Source organism: Elaeis guineensis, chromosome 10 (genome assembly GCF_000442705.2).
Source record: "Elaeis guineensis isolate ETL-2024a chromosome 10, EG11, whole genome shotgun sequence".
Lineage (NCBI taxonomy): Eukaryota > Viridiplantae > Streptophyta > Magnoliopsida > Arecales > Arecaceae > Elaeis > Elaeis guineensis.
In genome coordinates, this window is record NC_026002.2 from 36,247,358 (window position 1) to 36,262,956 (window position 15,599).

The window sequence follows — 15,599 nt, forward strand, 5'->3', positions numbered from 1 at the left end:
GAGAGGACCTGCTTGGGGAAGAAATCCCCCATGGGAGTGGTTCTATGGATCACACTGGCTCATGCACTGCATTGTTCCTCCCCAAAAAGGGCCGCATCCCTGCCTGGCTTTATGTATCATACTTGTATCCAAGCTCTCAGTTGAGCATCTCTAAAGGAGGTAACTTTCAAGCTGTATTACTGTAGATTTCAGTAACAAAAATTGATCTTCTTGGCATAACTCTGCTGATGCCAGTGTGATTGATAGCAACAGCATTTACAGTACCTATTGGTTTGATTGGTATTGTTGGGATATACCGACCGACGACTCCGACGGACGATCCCGACGGACGATCCCGACGGATGACCCCGACGGACAACTCCGACCGACCCCGACGGACGACTCCGACGGACAACCCCGACGGACGACTCCGACGGACGACCCCGACCGACTCTGACGGACGACCCCGACGGACGACCCCGACGGACGACTCCGACCGACGACTCCGACGGACGACCCCGACCGACCCCGACGGACGACTCCGACGGACGACTCCGACCGACGATCCCGACAGACGGCTGCCGACAATATCCGACCGAAGGTGTGTCGGCCGAACCGACCCATGCTGTTCCCGACCGACCGAGTGGCCAAACCCATATTACCGACTCACTGTCGGGGGTGGCAGCCGACGTCCGACTTAAGCAAGACACCAGACCAGCCGACGGTGCCTCCGGGTCATCACCCGACGTCTCGGCAGCCGAATACCGACGTATGATCGGCCAGCCCTCCCAAACGCCGTACGACTGCCAGAAACTGTCAGTCCTGACAACGGCATGCGGCACTGCCGCCTAGGGGCATTATCCCACCTAAGGCATGGGGCAACCCTAGTGATTTGACAGCCCCACGACGATTTGACACCCTTACGGCGACTCTGACAGTCTACAGTGAGTTGACAATTCTTCAATTGTCCTCGCCATTAATGGCGGCGCCATACCATGCTCCACTATATAAATCGGGGAAGGCAACAGTGCAGGGGACCTCCATTTCGACTTCGAAACCACAGGCTTGCTCCCCCCTCTCTCTCTCTCGATTGAGCTCTCTGTCTTCATTTCACTGTTGCCAGTCACCTCTCTGACTTGAGCGTCGGAGGGTCCCCGCCGGAGCCGCCTCCGGTCAGTGTGGACTTCTCATTTTGCAGGCGCACGTTCCCCGACGATCAGACGACGAGGTGATTGACCGCAACAGATTGGCGCGCCAGGTAGGGGGGACGCAAGCAGCATATACTAATGACAAAGACAAGAGCTCAACGATCGAGAGTCACCGGGTCGGCGAGACGCTCTTCCTGCTAGGAAGAGACCTCTCCGCCACCCTCCGCGGCGGAACCTAGCTCCCCGCATCCCGCGGTCACCACGGAGGCGCAGATCGCGGCGATCGTACGGCAGATGACCGTGCTGACGGATGCCGTCAAAAGCCTCCAGCAACAACCCGCACGGCTGCCGCCATCACCGGTCGGGCAACCGGCGGCACGTCCGATGCCCTCCAGGAGCAGCCACCGACGCCCGCGTCGATCTCCGTCGCCTCCGCGGGAGCACCTGCCACAGCGCTCCCACAGAAAGGAGGGCGGCCGCGGCGTGACGCCCATCGGTCCCGACAGCATTCTCCCTCCCAGCTGGAACGAGCGAGGAAGGAGAAGCGACCGCGAACGCCGTCCGCCTCTCTCTCGGACTCTTCCAGAGACTCCACTCCTGGGGTCTCCCAGCACCGACGGACAGACGACTACGAACGCAGGTTCGAGAAAATCGACCGTCGGCTCGCGCAGCTGCAGGTGGACGGGCAGAAGTCTTCAAACGACGTCGACTTCCAGACCGCCCAACCTCTCTCCCGACTCATCCTCGACGAACCGATCCCCAGTCGGTTCAAGATGCCGCACGTGGAGTCTTACGACGGCTCCACCGACCCAATCGACCATCTGGAGAGCTACAAAGCTCTCATGACGATTCAAGGGGCAACCGACGCTCTCTTTCGCATCGGCTTCCCCGCCACGCTCCGCAAAGCTGCCAGGGCCTGGTACTCCGGTCTTCGATCGGGAAGTATCCACTCCTTCGGACAGCTCGAGCATTCCTTCGTGGTCCATTTCAGCACCAGTCGGAAGCCGCCACGAACCTCGGACAGTCTTTTCTTCCTCAAGCAGAGAGAAAATGAGACTCTACGACACTTCGTGATGCGATTCAACGCGGCCACGCTTGAGGTCCGGGACCACAATGGAGACATGGCCATCTCGGCCATGAAACGGGGGCTAAGGACATCCCGGTTCACCTACTCTCTGGACAAAACCCTCCCCCGAACATATGCCGAACTGCTGGAGCGCGCGTACAAGTACATGCGCGCGGACGAAGGAGCTTCCGACCGGCGCCTGACTTAAGGCACGGGCCGAAAAGAAAAATGGAAGAAAGGTCGGGCCCATGCTGAACCCAGCAGGCCCTCCACCGATAGACGGGTCTTGCCCCGACGACGGAGTCCGAGACCGACGCATCGCAGGTATGACTCCTACACCCCTCTCCCCGCTCCTCATGCGCAGATCCTGATAGAGATCGAAGGAGCAAAAAATCTACGACGGCCTCGGCCTCTGAAGGCAAAAGGCCCCGACCAACATGGCTCGATTGCCGATCACCGAATCAACGGCTCGATCATCGATCGTCAGAACCGACGGCCTCGGCCTCTGAAGGCAAAAGGCCCCGACCAACATGACCGATCATCGATCGCCGAATCAACGGCTCGATCATCGATCGTCGAAATCGACGGCCTTAGCCTTTGAAGGCAAAAGGCCCCGACCAACATGGCTCGATTGCCGATCGCCGAATCAACGGCTCGATCACCGATCGTCGGAACCGACGGCCTCGGCCTCTGAAGGCAAAAGGCCCCGACCAACATGGCTGATCGTCGATCGCCGAATCAACAGCTCGATCACCGATCGCCGAAATCGACGGCCTTAGCCTTTGAAGGCAAAAGGCCCCGACCAACATGGCTTGATTGCCGATCGCCGAATCAACGGCTCGACCACCGATCGCCGGAACCGACGGCCTCGGCCTCTGAAGGCAAAAGGCCCCGACCAACATGGCCGATCTCGATCGTCGAATCAATGGCTCGATCACCGATCGCCGAAATCGACGGCCTTAGCCTTTGAAGGCAAAAGGCCCCGACCAACATGGCTCGATTGCCGATCGTCGAATCAACGGCTCGATCACCGATCGTCGGAACCGACGGCCTCGGCCTCTGAAGGCAAAAGGCCCCGACCAACATGGCCGATCGTCGATCGCCGAATCAACGGCTCGATCATCGATCGCCGAAATCGACGGCCTTAGCCTTTGAAGGCAAAAGGCCCCGACCAACATGGCTGATCGTCGATCGTCGAATCAACGGCTCGATCACCGATCGCCGAAATCGACGGCCTTAGCCTTTGAAAGCAAAAGGCCCCGACCAACATGGCTCGATTGCCGATCGCCGAATCAACAGCTCGATCACCGATCGTCGGAACCGACGGCCTCAGCCTTTGAAGGCAAAAGGCCCAGACCAACATGGCTCGATTGTCGATCGCTGAATCTACGACTCCGTCGTCGGCCTGATCGTCGAATCGCCGAACCAACGGCTCAATCTACGTCTCGATCATCGAGGACACATCGGATTCTACAACGGAGATCGAAGGGGCAGAATATCTACGATGGCCCCCACCTCTGAAGGCAAAGGGCTTCGACTAATACGGCTGGCTAACTTGCCGACTTAGCTTCGACTAAGAAGGGCAAAACGCCAAGACGACCGCAGTCGCATTCGCGACATACCGATCTGGTCACGATCGATCGAAGGATATTCGGCTTGCTACCGTTTATCATACATCCCGACGCATACGTCCGACCAAGGGCAGGACAATGGATATTCGACTTGCCATCGTTATCCTATCCGAATACATCGGACGCTACTCGACTATCAGATTTTGTGGAATGATCATGTCGACGAGCAACGTTCGGAGGTCGGCCGACCTCCGACTCGACGTGCATGCTCGACCTACAATCGGGACGACCGATATTGGATCGTTCGTTGATGTGATCGCCAGAGTCGGGGCAAGAAAAGACGGAAAACCACTCCTTTCGTCCGAAGCCGTCGCCCACGTGTTCACGCGAGCCAACACGACATCGGGCTCAGGAGTGGGGGGGGCAACTATTGGGATATACCGACCGACGATCCCGACGGACGACTCCGACCGACGACTCCGACGGATGACCCCGACGGACGACTCCGACGGACGACCCCGACGGACGACCCCGACGGACGACTCCGACCGACCCCGATGGACGACTCCGATGGACAACCCCGACGGACGACTCCGACGGACGACCCCGACCGACTCCGACGGACGACTCCGACGGACGACCCCGATGGACGACCCCGACGGACGACTCCGACCGACGACTCCGACGGACGACCCCGATCGACCCCGACGGACGACTCCGACCGACCCCGACGGACGACTCCGACCGACGACCCCGACAGACGGCTGCCGACAATATCCGATCGAAGGTGTGTCGGCCGAACCGACCCATGCTGTTCCCGACCGACCGAGTGGCCGAACCCATATTACCGACTCACTATCGGGGGTGGCAGCCGACGTCCGACTTAAGCAAGACACCAGACCAGCCGACGGTGCCTCCGGGTCATCACCCGACATCTCGGCAGCCGAATACCGACGTATGATCGGCCAGCCCTCCCAAACGCCGTACGACTGCCAGAAACTGTCAGTCCTGACAACGGCATGCGGCACTGCCGCCTAGGGGCATTATCCCACCTAAGGCATGGGGCAACCCTAGTGATTTGACAGCCCCACGACGATTTGACACCCTTACGGCGACTCTGACAGTCTACAGTGAGTTGACAATTCTTCAATTGTCCGCGCCATTAATGGCGGCGCCATACCATGCTCCACTATATAAATCGGGGAAGGCAACAGTGCAGGGGACCTCCATTTCGACTTCGGAACCACAGGCTTGCTCCCCCCTCTCTCTCTCTCGATTGAGCTCTCTGTCTTCATTTCACTGTTGCCCAGTCACCTCTCTGACTTGACCGTCGGAGGGTCCCCGCCGGAGCCGCCTCCGGTCAGTGTGGACTTCTCATTTTGCAGGCGCACGTTCCCCGGCGATCAGACGACGAGGCGATTGGCCGCAACAGGTATATTTTTTAATTCTGCCTACTGATCAATCGACACATGAGCACAGATGCATAAGCAAGTGTTCATCTGTCCTCTCCATATATAAGCATTTATATAGGTCCCGACATTTTTTGCATGGTGCAATGGGGAGCATTCACCATTCTATCTGGATTTAGTGATCTTTGACAGTAAACAGCCCTGTTTATATATACATCTGATGATAATTCCTGTGTCATTCATTTTACTGGTTCATCATGTTTTAATGATGATCAGGCTGCATCCATTTGTAGTAGTTGTTTTTTGAGTTTGATAATGCAGTCGAGCTATCTATATTTGTCTAGTCCTGTTGCTGCGAGGCTCAAAATCTGAAATAATGGGATCGGAAGAAACCACACTAGAGAGGCTGTAGCAATCCAATCTGACAAGTCTTTAAGAAACCTGCAAAATAAGTCAAAAAACCGAATGTGGATCCTCCGGTTCTTAACCCTCCAACGCTTAAGTCGGTTCGAGCCTCAAAAACAAAAGGTGAAAAAAGTATAATAGAGAGCAGAGGGGTTGGTGTGGAACTAGAGAGTTTGAACTGGATGAAAATTAGAGCTCTCGTTGAAGAACTGGTAAAATTTCCACCAGCAGAGTTTCACTCTAGTTTGAGCTCTAGAGCTTGAGCTTAGAACTTAGGACTTAGGAGTGAAAACTTACCTAAAGGATCTCTTGGCCCTCTATTTATAGAGGAGCTGATGAGACTATTAGAGAGTTTGTTAGGCCATTGAAAGAGTTTGTTAGACCGTTAAAGATCAGCCGTAAGTGAGCTAGAGCATAACTGTATATATTAGCTGAAAATGAAGTCATATTTAGCTGTATGTGACAGCTGGAAATGAGTTATAGCATGGCTGTATGTGAGATCATGGCCAACTGTGGCTTAGTTGTAAAAATTATGGTGGGCTCTCGCAGAATGACTGTTGCCGTTAATGTAATGGTTTACCTCGATAAAAGACCGAGGTGAGATCAAGTATCATATAAGATTCTGAATATTTCAGATATATGGAACACTTTATTTTAGATCGGTATTTATATAAGTTGAAATGAGTCAGACCAATATTTATATGAGCTGATCATAATACTTCACCAGAAGTCAATTTAGGGAGCTCAGGTCGGTGTTTAGATAAGCTGAGTTGAGCCAAATCAGCATTCAGTCTCTAATTTAGGTCGGCATTCAGCCTCCAATTTAGGTTAGCTTTATATGAACTCAACCTCCAATTTAGGATGGCTTTCTTATGAACTCAGCATCTGGTTCAAGTCGGCTTTCTTATGAGCTCGGTCTCTGATTCAGATCGATTTTCTTATGATCTGAGGTGGGATAACCCCCACAACAGATCTGGTTATTTAGTGGTTCTTATTAAGAGATAGGAATGGTTCTTATTAAGAGACGGGAATGTAAATAGAAAATATCATATTGTTGCTCATTAGCTTTTAGAGTTGGTTCCAGATGTCAAACAGAAACTATTGCTGCTATTTGGACTGCAAAGATCTATGTGGTTCGATGTAACCAGACACACTCATAGAGTTTCTCTTTAATGTTACTAACAGCTGCATTTGGAGCGGTCCTGCATGTGGTTTCAACCTCACTGCTTGGCATTGCTGCAATTACCATGGCCACTACAATTGCTGGTGAGGAAACAGTGCATAGGCTTGCATCCTTGCTTCTCATAATTCTTGAAGGAAGTTATGTTCTGCTATTCTTATTTGGTAAGGGAGGCCACAGTCCCTCCCACAACCATCCTTTGGAGAACATGGCTGTGGCTGGACTTATTCTTGTACCAGCATTATCTCCTTGTGCAACAACACTTCCTGTTTTCCTTACTGTTGGCAACTCCTCATCTATGATGGTGCTAGCTATTGTTGTGCTTCTATTCAAGTATGCCTCTATATGTACTTTGGTTTTGTAAAAGGAACATGATGAAATGAATTGGGTGCATTTCAGAAGATATGCCTCTACATGTACCACCAGCAGAGTTTTACTCTAGTTTGAGCTCTAGAGCTTGAGCTTAGAACTTAGGACTTGGGAGTGAGAACTTACCTAAAGGATCTCTTGGCTCTCTATTTATAGAGGAGCTGATGAGACCATTAGAGAGTTTGTTAGGCCATTGAAAGAGTTTGTTAGACCGTTAAAGACCAGCTGTAAGTGAGCTAGAGCATAAATGTATATATTAGCTGGAAATGAAGTCATACTTAGCTGTATGTGCCAGCTAGGAATGAGCTATAGTATGGCTGTATGTGAGATCATGGCCAACTGTGGCTTAGTTGTAAAAATTATGGTGGGCTCTCGTAGAATGACTGCTGCCACTAATGTTATGGTTCACCTCGATAAAAGACCGAGGTAAGATCAAGTATCATATAAGACTCCGAACATTTCGGATATATGAAACACTTTGCTTCAGATTAGTATTTATATAAGTTGAAATGAGTCAGACCAATATTTATATGAGCTAATCATAATACTTCACCAGAAGTCAATTTAGGTAGCTCAGGTCGGTGTTTAGATAAGCTGAGTTAAGCCAGATCAGCATTCAGTCTCTAATTTAGGTCGGCATTCAGCCTCCAATTCAGGTTGGCTTTATATGAACTCAACCTCCAATTTAGGATGGCTTTCTTATGAACTCAGCATCTGGTTCAAGTCGGCTTTCTTATGAGCTCGGTTTTTGATTCAGATCGTTTTTCTTATGATCTGAGGTGGGATAACCCCCACAACAGATCTGGTTGTTTAGTGGTTCTTATTAAGAGACGGGAATGTAAATAGAAAACATCATATTGTTGCTCATTAGCTTTTAGAGTTAGTTCTAGATGTCAAACAAAAACTATTGCTGCTATTTGGACTGCAAAGATCTATGTGGTTCCATTGTTGCGGCTAACCAGGCACACTCACAGAGTTTCTTTTTAATTTTACTAACAGCTGTATTTGGAGTGGTCCTGCATGTGGTTTCAACCTCACTGCTTGGCATTGCTGCAATTACCATGGCCACTACAATTGCTGGTGAGAAAATAGTGCATAGGCTTGCATCCTTGCTTCTCATAATTCTTGGAGGAAGTTATGTTCTGCTATTCTTATTTGATAAGGGAGGCCACAGTTCCTCCCACAACTATCCCTTGGAGAACATGGCTGTGGCTGGACTTATTCTTGTACCAGCATTATCTCCTTGTGCAACAACACTTCCTGTTTTCCTTGCTATTGGCAACTCCTCATCTATGATGGTGCTAGCTATTGTTGTGCTTCTATTCAGGTATGCCTCTATATGTACTTTGGTTTTGTAAAAGAAACATGATGAAATGAATTGGGTGCATTTCAGATTGTTTTATGAACTTTCTTCTGAATTTTAGATCTTATGTGTAAGGAATTTATATTGTACCTTGTTTGATTAGTAAGGATATTCTAGCAGTTTGGCTGCCTTTAGCAGGGGTAAGCAGTGCATCAGGGGTAATGTTCAACAGCAATGTTATACTGGTTTAGTCACTACTTTGCAGAGGCTTTTTGTTGTTTAAGTCTATATATTATGCCAGTCGTGCCTCATTGACTTCCGAATTTTATGTTGCCATCACCCTCATCTGTTCTTGATACCTCTAAACCAATGCTTCATCTAGTGATCAGAAATAAATTATTAAACTAGGCTGCATATTTGTTATAAAATTTTTATCTGGATAAATTATATAGTGTTGTAAATGATTGGCATAATGCTTTGTTGCATGTCTTTGTCCAATTTCTGTTCCCAATTTGGATGACCCATCTTTGTTTTATCCAAAAGCATGAATATCAAATTGTCTATTAAACTATTGTTTAAAACAATCTTGGTGAATGTAAAACTAGTAGTTTTTCAACACTTTGTAAAGCTACATCACGCTCACTGATATAAGAGAATCCCACCAAACAGATGTGCGTAGGAGAATTATCTTCTTTAAGAGTTGTTTTGGCAATGTGATTTGGTGAAATGCGGGACCATTGAAGAGTTGGCTTAATATGTTATTTTTGACATTAACTTGTTATAAATTGATTGCTATCAGGTTAGAGATGGAAGAGAGTGTAAAGTTAGAATGTAGTTTGTGAAGGAATATATATACATCAAAGGGGTTGTATACATTGAAGTATAGGTCTGGAAAAATTCTGGCTAGGAGCATCAGAATTCTGATAAAACCCCATCAAATCAGAAGTACTTATGTGTGATATAATAACAAATGAATTTGCTTAGAAAGTTTGTTGACAAGACCCAACAAGCTTAGATGCAAGGCCCTGTTTATCAAAAATGTGGTTTAAAATTTTTGTTCAAAGCTAATCCAGGCATCATGTATGTAACCAGCATTCCATGCTGGTCAAGAGGTTTACATTTATTTTTTAATTTTGTTTTTGTGTGCGTTAGTGTATTAAATGAACACTTGATACAAGTCTCACCTTTTAGTTTTTAGTTTTTTCTTCAGTTTCAGGAGTTCAATAAGTACATTACCTCTTTTTTTTTCCTTTTTTTTTTTTTTTTGGTGCAGTACTCTAATTGTGATGATATCTCTAGTAGCCCTCTCATTTTATGGAGCCAGCCAGCTCAAATTTCACTGGGTGGAGCACTACGACAAGCTTATTTTAGGTTCAGTGCTTTGCCTGGTTGGTGTACTGACATTTGTTCTTCATGACCATGATGGTGAGGAGCATTTAGTTGTGGAGGATGTGCCAAGAAAGCTTATTGTCTTATGATAAAAATTGGGTAATCATCAGAAACTCTGTGTCATGTGATGATTTTGATTAATTGATGAGGTGAAAGGTAATTTCAATGTGGTTGAAGGAAAAGGAGTATTTTGCCTTCTATCTCTAATCACAAGGTTTTTTCCTTAAATCTTTATGTTTCTTGCTTTCTTGTTCTATGATAGGCAAGTTACCTTGGAGCCAGAGGTTTGGGTCACATGGTGATGATAGTTTGAGCCTACAATACAAATTGTAGCAAGTCATTGTGCAACTGCAAGTTGGTCAGAGCCTGGTGAGCATGAATTGATAGAGTACATAATTGCATTTTCCCCAACTTAAGAGGAGAGGAATTTTGGTGTTCATATAAACTCAAGGGATTTTTCAGTGATAAAAGCTTTTGTTATTTGCTTATCTTTTCTATTTTTTTTCTATTATTTGTAGTCTTTTTCCATATGACCTGTTGCCATATCTGGAAGAAAAGTCTGGACATTGACCTAAAGGTTATGCAAATTTTTGACTAAATTATGAACTCTCTCTCTCTCTATATATATCTCTATCTCTCTATCTATCTATATATATTATAATATATCTAATATGTGGGGTCCATACAAGAATCAAAATAAGATGAGTCCGGTCCGGACAATTAGGGATCAGTAGTGAGCTATTAAATATAAACAACTATCTCTAAATTGCTTATTGTCAAAAAATAATATGATTTCCAGATTCGCTCAGCATCTACTAATAAAGAAATAGAAATTTTAAATATACCCAGAATGCATATTTTTTGATTATTTGGTGTGTAGATAGAGATTTTTAAATTATCTAATTATTTGATATTAAATAGTTTGGAAATGGTAGATCATATTTAATTGTTGGAATCATCAATGTCAGACCCCTGGCCATCTGGTCTGGACCAAGTTGGACTTTGGAAAATGTAGGTCATATTTAATTGTTAGAATCATCAATGTCAGACCCCTGGCCGTCTGGTCTGGACCAAGTTGGACTTTGGAAAATGTAGGAATCCATATATTAGCTCTACTCTATTTTTCTCTCTCTTGCTGTGTGCATTAGTTACCAGCCATTCCGTGGAAGAAGGAAATATTCCTATCATTTCATTCAACCATTGAACCTAGGAGGTTGGCTTCGTGTTATTTCTTCCTGATATAAGAGTTTTCTAACTCAACCTGTTGGTCGGCTCTTCACTTCTTCCTGTCCAACTTTGATCACCGTGCCCTCCCCTCGGTCAATTTCCTCAATCAACTTCACCGTCTGAAAACATTTTCTTTGTCAAATTCCCTACAACCTCGTAGTCCCATTTTTAGAGTTCGGCGCAAAGGTATCTATCTCTGCTTAATCACCATACTCGTAGCTGTATGATTTACCTTGATTTCCACCACCAGCATTACAGTCTAAATATGAGAACCAAAAATTCTTTATCCTAGATTTTTTTTTTTTTTTTTTTTTCAGCACTTCACGCATAGACAACTGCAGAACCAACAAGCAATGATCCAAGTTAGTATATAAAGAGAGGGCAAACAGTGGACAAGCAGGAATACATCCTCCCAAGAAAAAGAGACAATAAATCCATCTAATTTTAAGATCCAAGTGACTAATTTAAAAGTCATCATTAAATTGGTATAAGAGATCTTTGTTTTTTGTCCTAAAATTAGCTAGCGATCTTTGTTTTCCAGAAGGCCTTCTAGCTTATAACTATTTTTATCTTTTTATCAATATCTCATTTAATAATATAATGTTGACTTCCACTGAAAATTTATTTTAATTACTACAATAATTAATATATTTGTCGTTATTATATACTTTTTATTTTCATTTGATTTACATGCAAGTAATTGAATTTTTACTTCTTTTTAATTTAATATAAATTTTCTTCCTTATTTTCTTTTTTTAAGAGAGATATTTTATTAGTTATCATTAAATTGCTTTATTTCCTCTAGCACCATTCCCTCACTTATTCAAGTCGTGATTTTTTTTTTTAGAAGCAACATTAACATTTTAACAGCTAATAAACAATGTACCCCATATTTGGAGCAAAAAAAAATAAAAAATAAAAAAATAAAACCGACCTTATACTTGTTTGAAAAAGATTTGCATAAACCTAACAACATTCTATTACTAACTAGTATATAGTTTTATCGATTCTCTTTTCTATTTTACACTTTTCTGATTATCAAATATTATTTTTCTTCATTTGTGCACAACAACTAGAACCATTTTAGGATCAATGTACGATTAAAGTGAAAAATAAAAATCTAAATATTAAAACCTGCAAATTTGAGCGAATCTTGTAATTTATCTTGACAACTTTTACTCAAAAAAATTATCAAAAAAAAACTTATTATAGAAACCATATACTACTATAGTTCAACATGTACAATACATATACGATGCCTTCTCCCAAAGCCTATAGTGAGACAAAGGTGGAGATGAGGGCAATGGATTTTCTCGGCTCCTTTTCATTCTTTTTCTATTCAATGACCATCCTACCTGTCATTTAATCTCTCCATGTTGGACACTAGAGCCTTTAGATCAACTTGGGCTTGCCAAATATATGGTTTCAACTGTTTGCACAGAAACATTTGAGTACGATAAATTATTAGTTGGAACTGTTGGTGCAAAAATCCGCTTGCGTCGGAGAAGCTGGAGTCGGAGAAGCCGCGGTCGCCGCCGGGACCTGCAAGGGAAGTCTAAACCGGAGGTGAGGTTGCTCCGGCAAGACCCTCCGACGCTCAAGTCAGTTCTCTGCCTCAACAAGAATGGAGTACTCGAACGGAGAATTTAGTAGAGTTTTGGGATAAGGAAAAATGAGCTTAAAGAATAACGTATCTGGATCCCCCTTTTATAGGCGGAGGAGGCAACGGATTAATGGCGACGTTTGTAACCGCCTGATAGTGGGCCGCCCATGGTCAGGGGAATTGATTGCGAAAGATAATGGAGCAGACACGTGGCCATCGCCTCGGCCCGCCACGTGGAATCTGTTATGAGGGGTGGAGCAGCGTCCGTTGTCAGCGGATAGGAGAATCGCATGGTATCCGTCGCAGGAGGTGGAGCAGGTTCGTGGCCGTTACTGTGGCCTGCCAGGGGATAGCGGAGCTGTGCGGAGTCCGCCACAGGAAATAGAGCAGGGTGGCTATGGTTACTGCGGCCTGTTAGGGAATGATGGTACTGCGCGGAGTCCGCCACAGGAAGTGGAGCGGGGTCGTGGCCATTTTGAGGGCCTGTCAAGGAGCGTGGATCTGTCGATTGAAGCTCGGCAACGGCCGGAGCCCAGTTTCTGTTGAGGTCCGGGAGAGGTCCTCCTGGCGGTAGGGGTCGTGAGCGGAGCCCGACTCCCGGGGGAGTCCGGGCGGAACCCTCTCGGAGCAGAAGTTGCGGGTAGAGTCCGGCCCCCGTAGGAGTCCAGGCGGAGCTGTTCTGATGTTGGCGGCGGAGCCCGGCTCCCGTAGGAGTCCGGGCGGAGCTGCACTTGCTGTCGTCGGTGGAGCCCGGCTCCCGTAGGAGTCCGGACGGAGCTGCATTTGCTGTCGTCGGTGGAGCCCGGCTCCCGTAGGAGTCCGGGCAGAGCTGCGCTGCAATCAAAGTTAAGGGTAAAGTCTGGCTCTGGTAGGAGTCCGGATGGAGCTTACCAGCAGTTGATACTGAGAGCGGAGCCCGACTCCCGTAGGAGTCCAGGCGGAGCTGTTCTGATGTTGGCGGCGGAGCCCGGCTCCCGTAGGAGTCCGGGCGGAGCTGCACTTGCTGTCGTCGGTGGAGCCCGGCTCCCGTAGGAGTCCGGGCGGAGCTGCACTTGCTGTCGTCGGTGGAGCCCGGCTCCCGTAGGAGTCCGGGCGGAGCTGCACTTGCTGTCGTCGGTGGAGCCCGGCTCCCGTAGGAGTCCGGGCGGAGTTGCACTTGCTGTCGGCGGTGGAGCCCGGCTCCCGTAGGAGTCTGGGCAGAGCTGCGCTGATGTCGATTCCGTTGAGGGTTTCGGCTGTGGATATTTTATACCTAACACCAGTCCCCCTACATCCGAGTTTGAATTTCAAACGAAGGAAGTATACAGAAGTACAGCCGGAACCGTCCCTTCGAATCCTGCGTCCTGCCGCTCCCAGATATTTTGGCATTAAATGAGCGCGTGCCGGAGTCTTTTCGAATTGGGGCGGTACGAGGGGACGCTTCGAAAACCCCGCAGGTATGCTGGCCTAGGTACGGCGCAATTATGACCCTGCCAACTGCCAGCCGCCTTTAGCCGTCTGCCACGGGGAGTGGGACAGGCGTCGGATGCGGACTGGCTTGGGGGGATTCGCGATCATTATGGCGTCGGATCCCAGGGTCTATTTAAACCCGTCCTCCCCCTTTCAGGCGTCCTACTCTATTTCTGATTTCTTGCTGGCGTCTGTCTCCTCTCCGAGAGCCTGCTCTACTGAACGCCCTCTCGAGCCGTAGGCGCCTCCCGTTTCTCGCTCCCCAGGTCCTCAGAGCAAGATAGGTTAGTGCCAACCTTCTTCTTACCGCCTAGGGGCTTCTCCTCTTTTCATTTCTTTTGTGTCTTCTTCTGAGTTGGCCTTCGGCGTCTCATTCCCCTTTCGGTTTGCCTTTCTAGGATCCTTTAGGTTCTCCCCCCGAAAAATGTCTTCCGACTCTTCTGCTCCCGTAAGTTCTGGGAGTTCTTCTGCTTCGAACCCCCAGGCCCCTGTTTCTGTGGACGAACCCGCGTCCGGGGCAGGGCCTCGCCCGGTTTTCGCATCAGGCGCCATTCCATGTTCGTCGACTCCGGACGAACTCCTTCTGATAAGGGCTCGGTACGGGGTTCCTTCGGAGTACGACCTGGAGCTTCCTGGCCCCTCCGACCGGGCCAGCGCTCCCCCTCCTTGTCGCTTTTGTTTGTACCAGGAGGCATTTCGTGCCGGACTCCGGCTTCCGCTTCCTGTCTTTGTTGCCGCTTTCCTTCGCTTCTTAGATATTTCTCTCGCCTCTGTGGCCCCGAATTCCTTTAGGTTTTTGATAGGGTTTCTCTCTCTCTGCCATATAGCCGAGGTCCAGCCATCTCTCTCCCTGTTCAGGCATTTCTACACCTTCAAACGCCATCCTTCAGCGAAGGACTGGTGGTACTTCTCCCCCCAGTTCGGTAAGAAGGGGTTGCTGAAGGGCGCCCTTTCTTCGATTCACAACTGGAAGGGGAAATTTCTCTTCGTCTACTGCCCGACCCTGGAACTGGGCCTGCCCCCTTGGGGGTCTTTGAGGGATTCCGTCCGTCAGGCTCCCAGCCTGGGAGAGGACGACCTCCAGGCTGCCCAGAAGCTTCTGAGTTATCTCGCTCCTTCCCTTCCTAACCTTCTGAGGGAGCAGCTTCTTTTCAACATCGGCCTGAGCCCTCAGGATCCAGCAAGTATTTATCTTTCCCTTTCTTGCCTTCTTCTTCTCTCTCTCTCTTTTTTTTTTGACTCTGGACTGATCAGTGCCGCTTCTTCTTTCTTCTTTTCTTTTTCTGTTTTTTTTTTTTTTTTTTTTTTTAGCAATGGACGCCGAAGCCACGCGGATGCTCGCTAAGGCTATGAGAGCTCAGAAGAGGAAGGGCGCGACGACCTCCGGTTTGGCGAAGAGGACCAGGGTGGAGGAGACGAGCTTGGCCGCGCCTGTCCAGGCGACCCCGGCCATCGACATTCCTTCGGATGCCGAGCCAGCGGCCCCCCGGGCTTCCTCAAG

At 48.1% G+C, this 15,599-nt stretch overlaps 1 protein-coding gene across 1 annotated transcript in view; it reads left to right on the plus strand.

The window, feature by feature from the left end:
• Nucleotides 1-10,351, plus strand: part of LOC140851900 (uncharacterized) — a 51,023-nt gene extending 40,672 nt beyond the window's left edge. Inside the window, exons 2-4 of the mRNA XM_073243996.1 lie at nt 6,764-7,091; nt 9,704-9,918; nt 10,082-10,351. Coding sequence (XP_073100097.1) covers nt 6,764-7,091; nt 9,704-9,908 — 533 coding nt within the window. The 3' untranslated portion in view covers nt 9,909-9,918; nt 10,082-10,351. The remainder of the gene's footprint in view (nt 1-6,763; nt 7,092-9,703; nt 9,919-10,081) is intronic.
• Nucleotides 10,352-15,599: the final 5,248 nt, after the last annotated feature.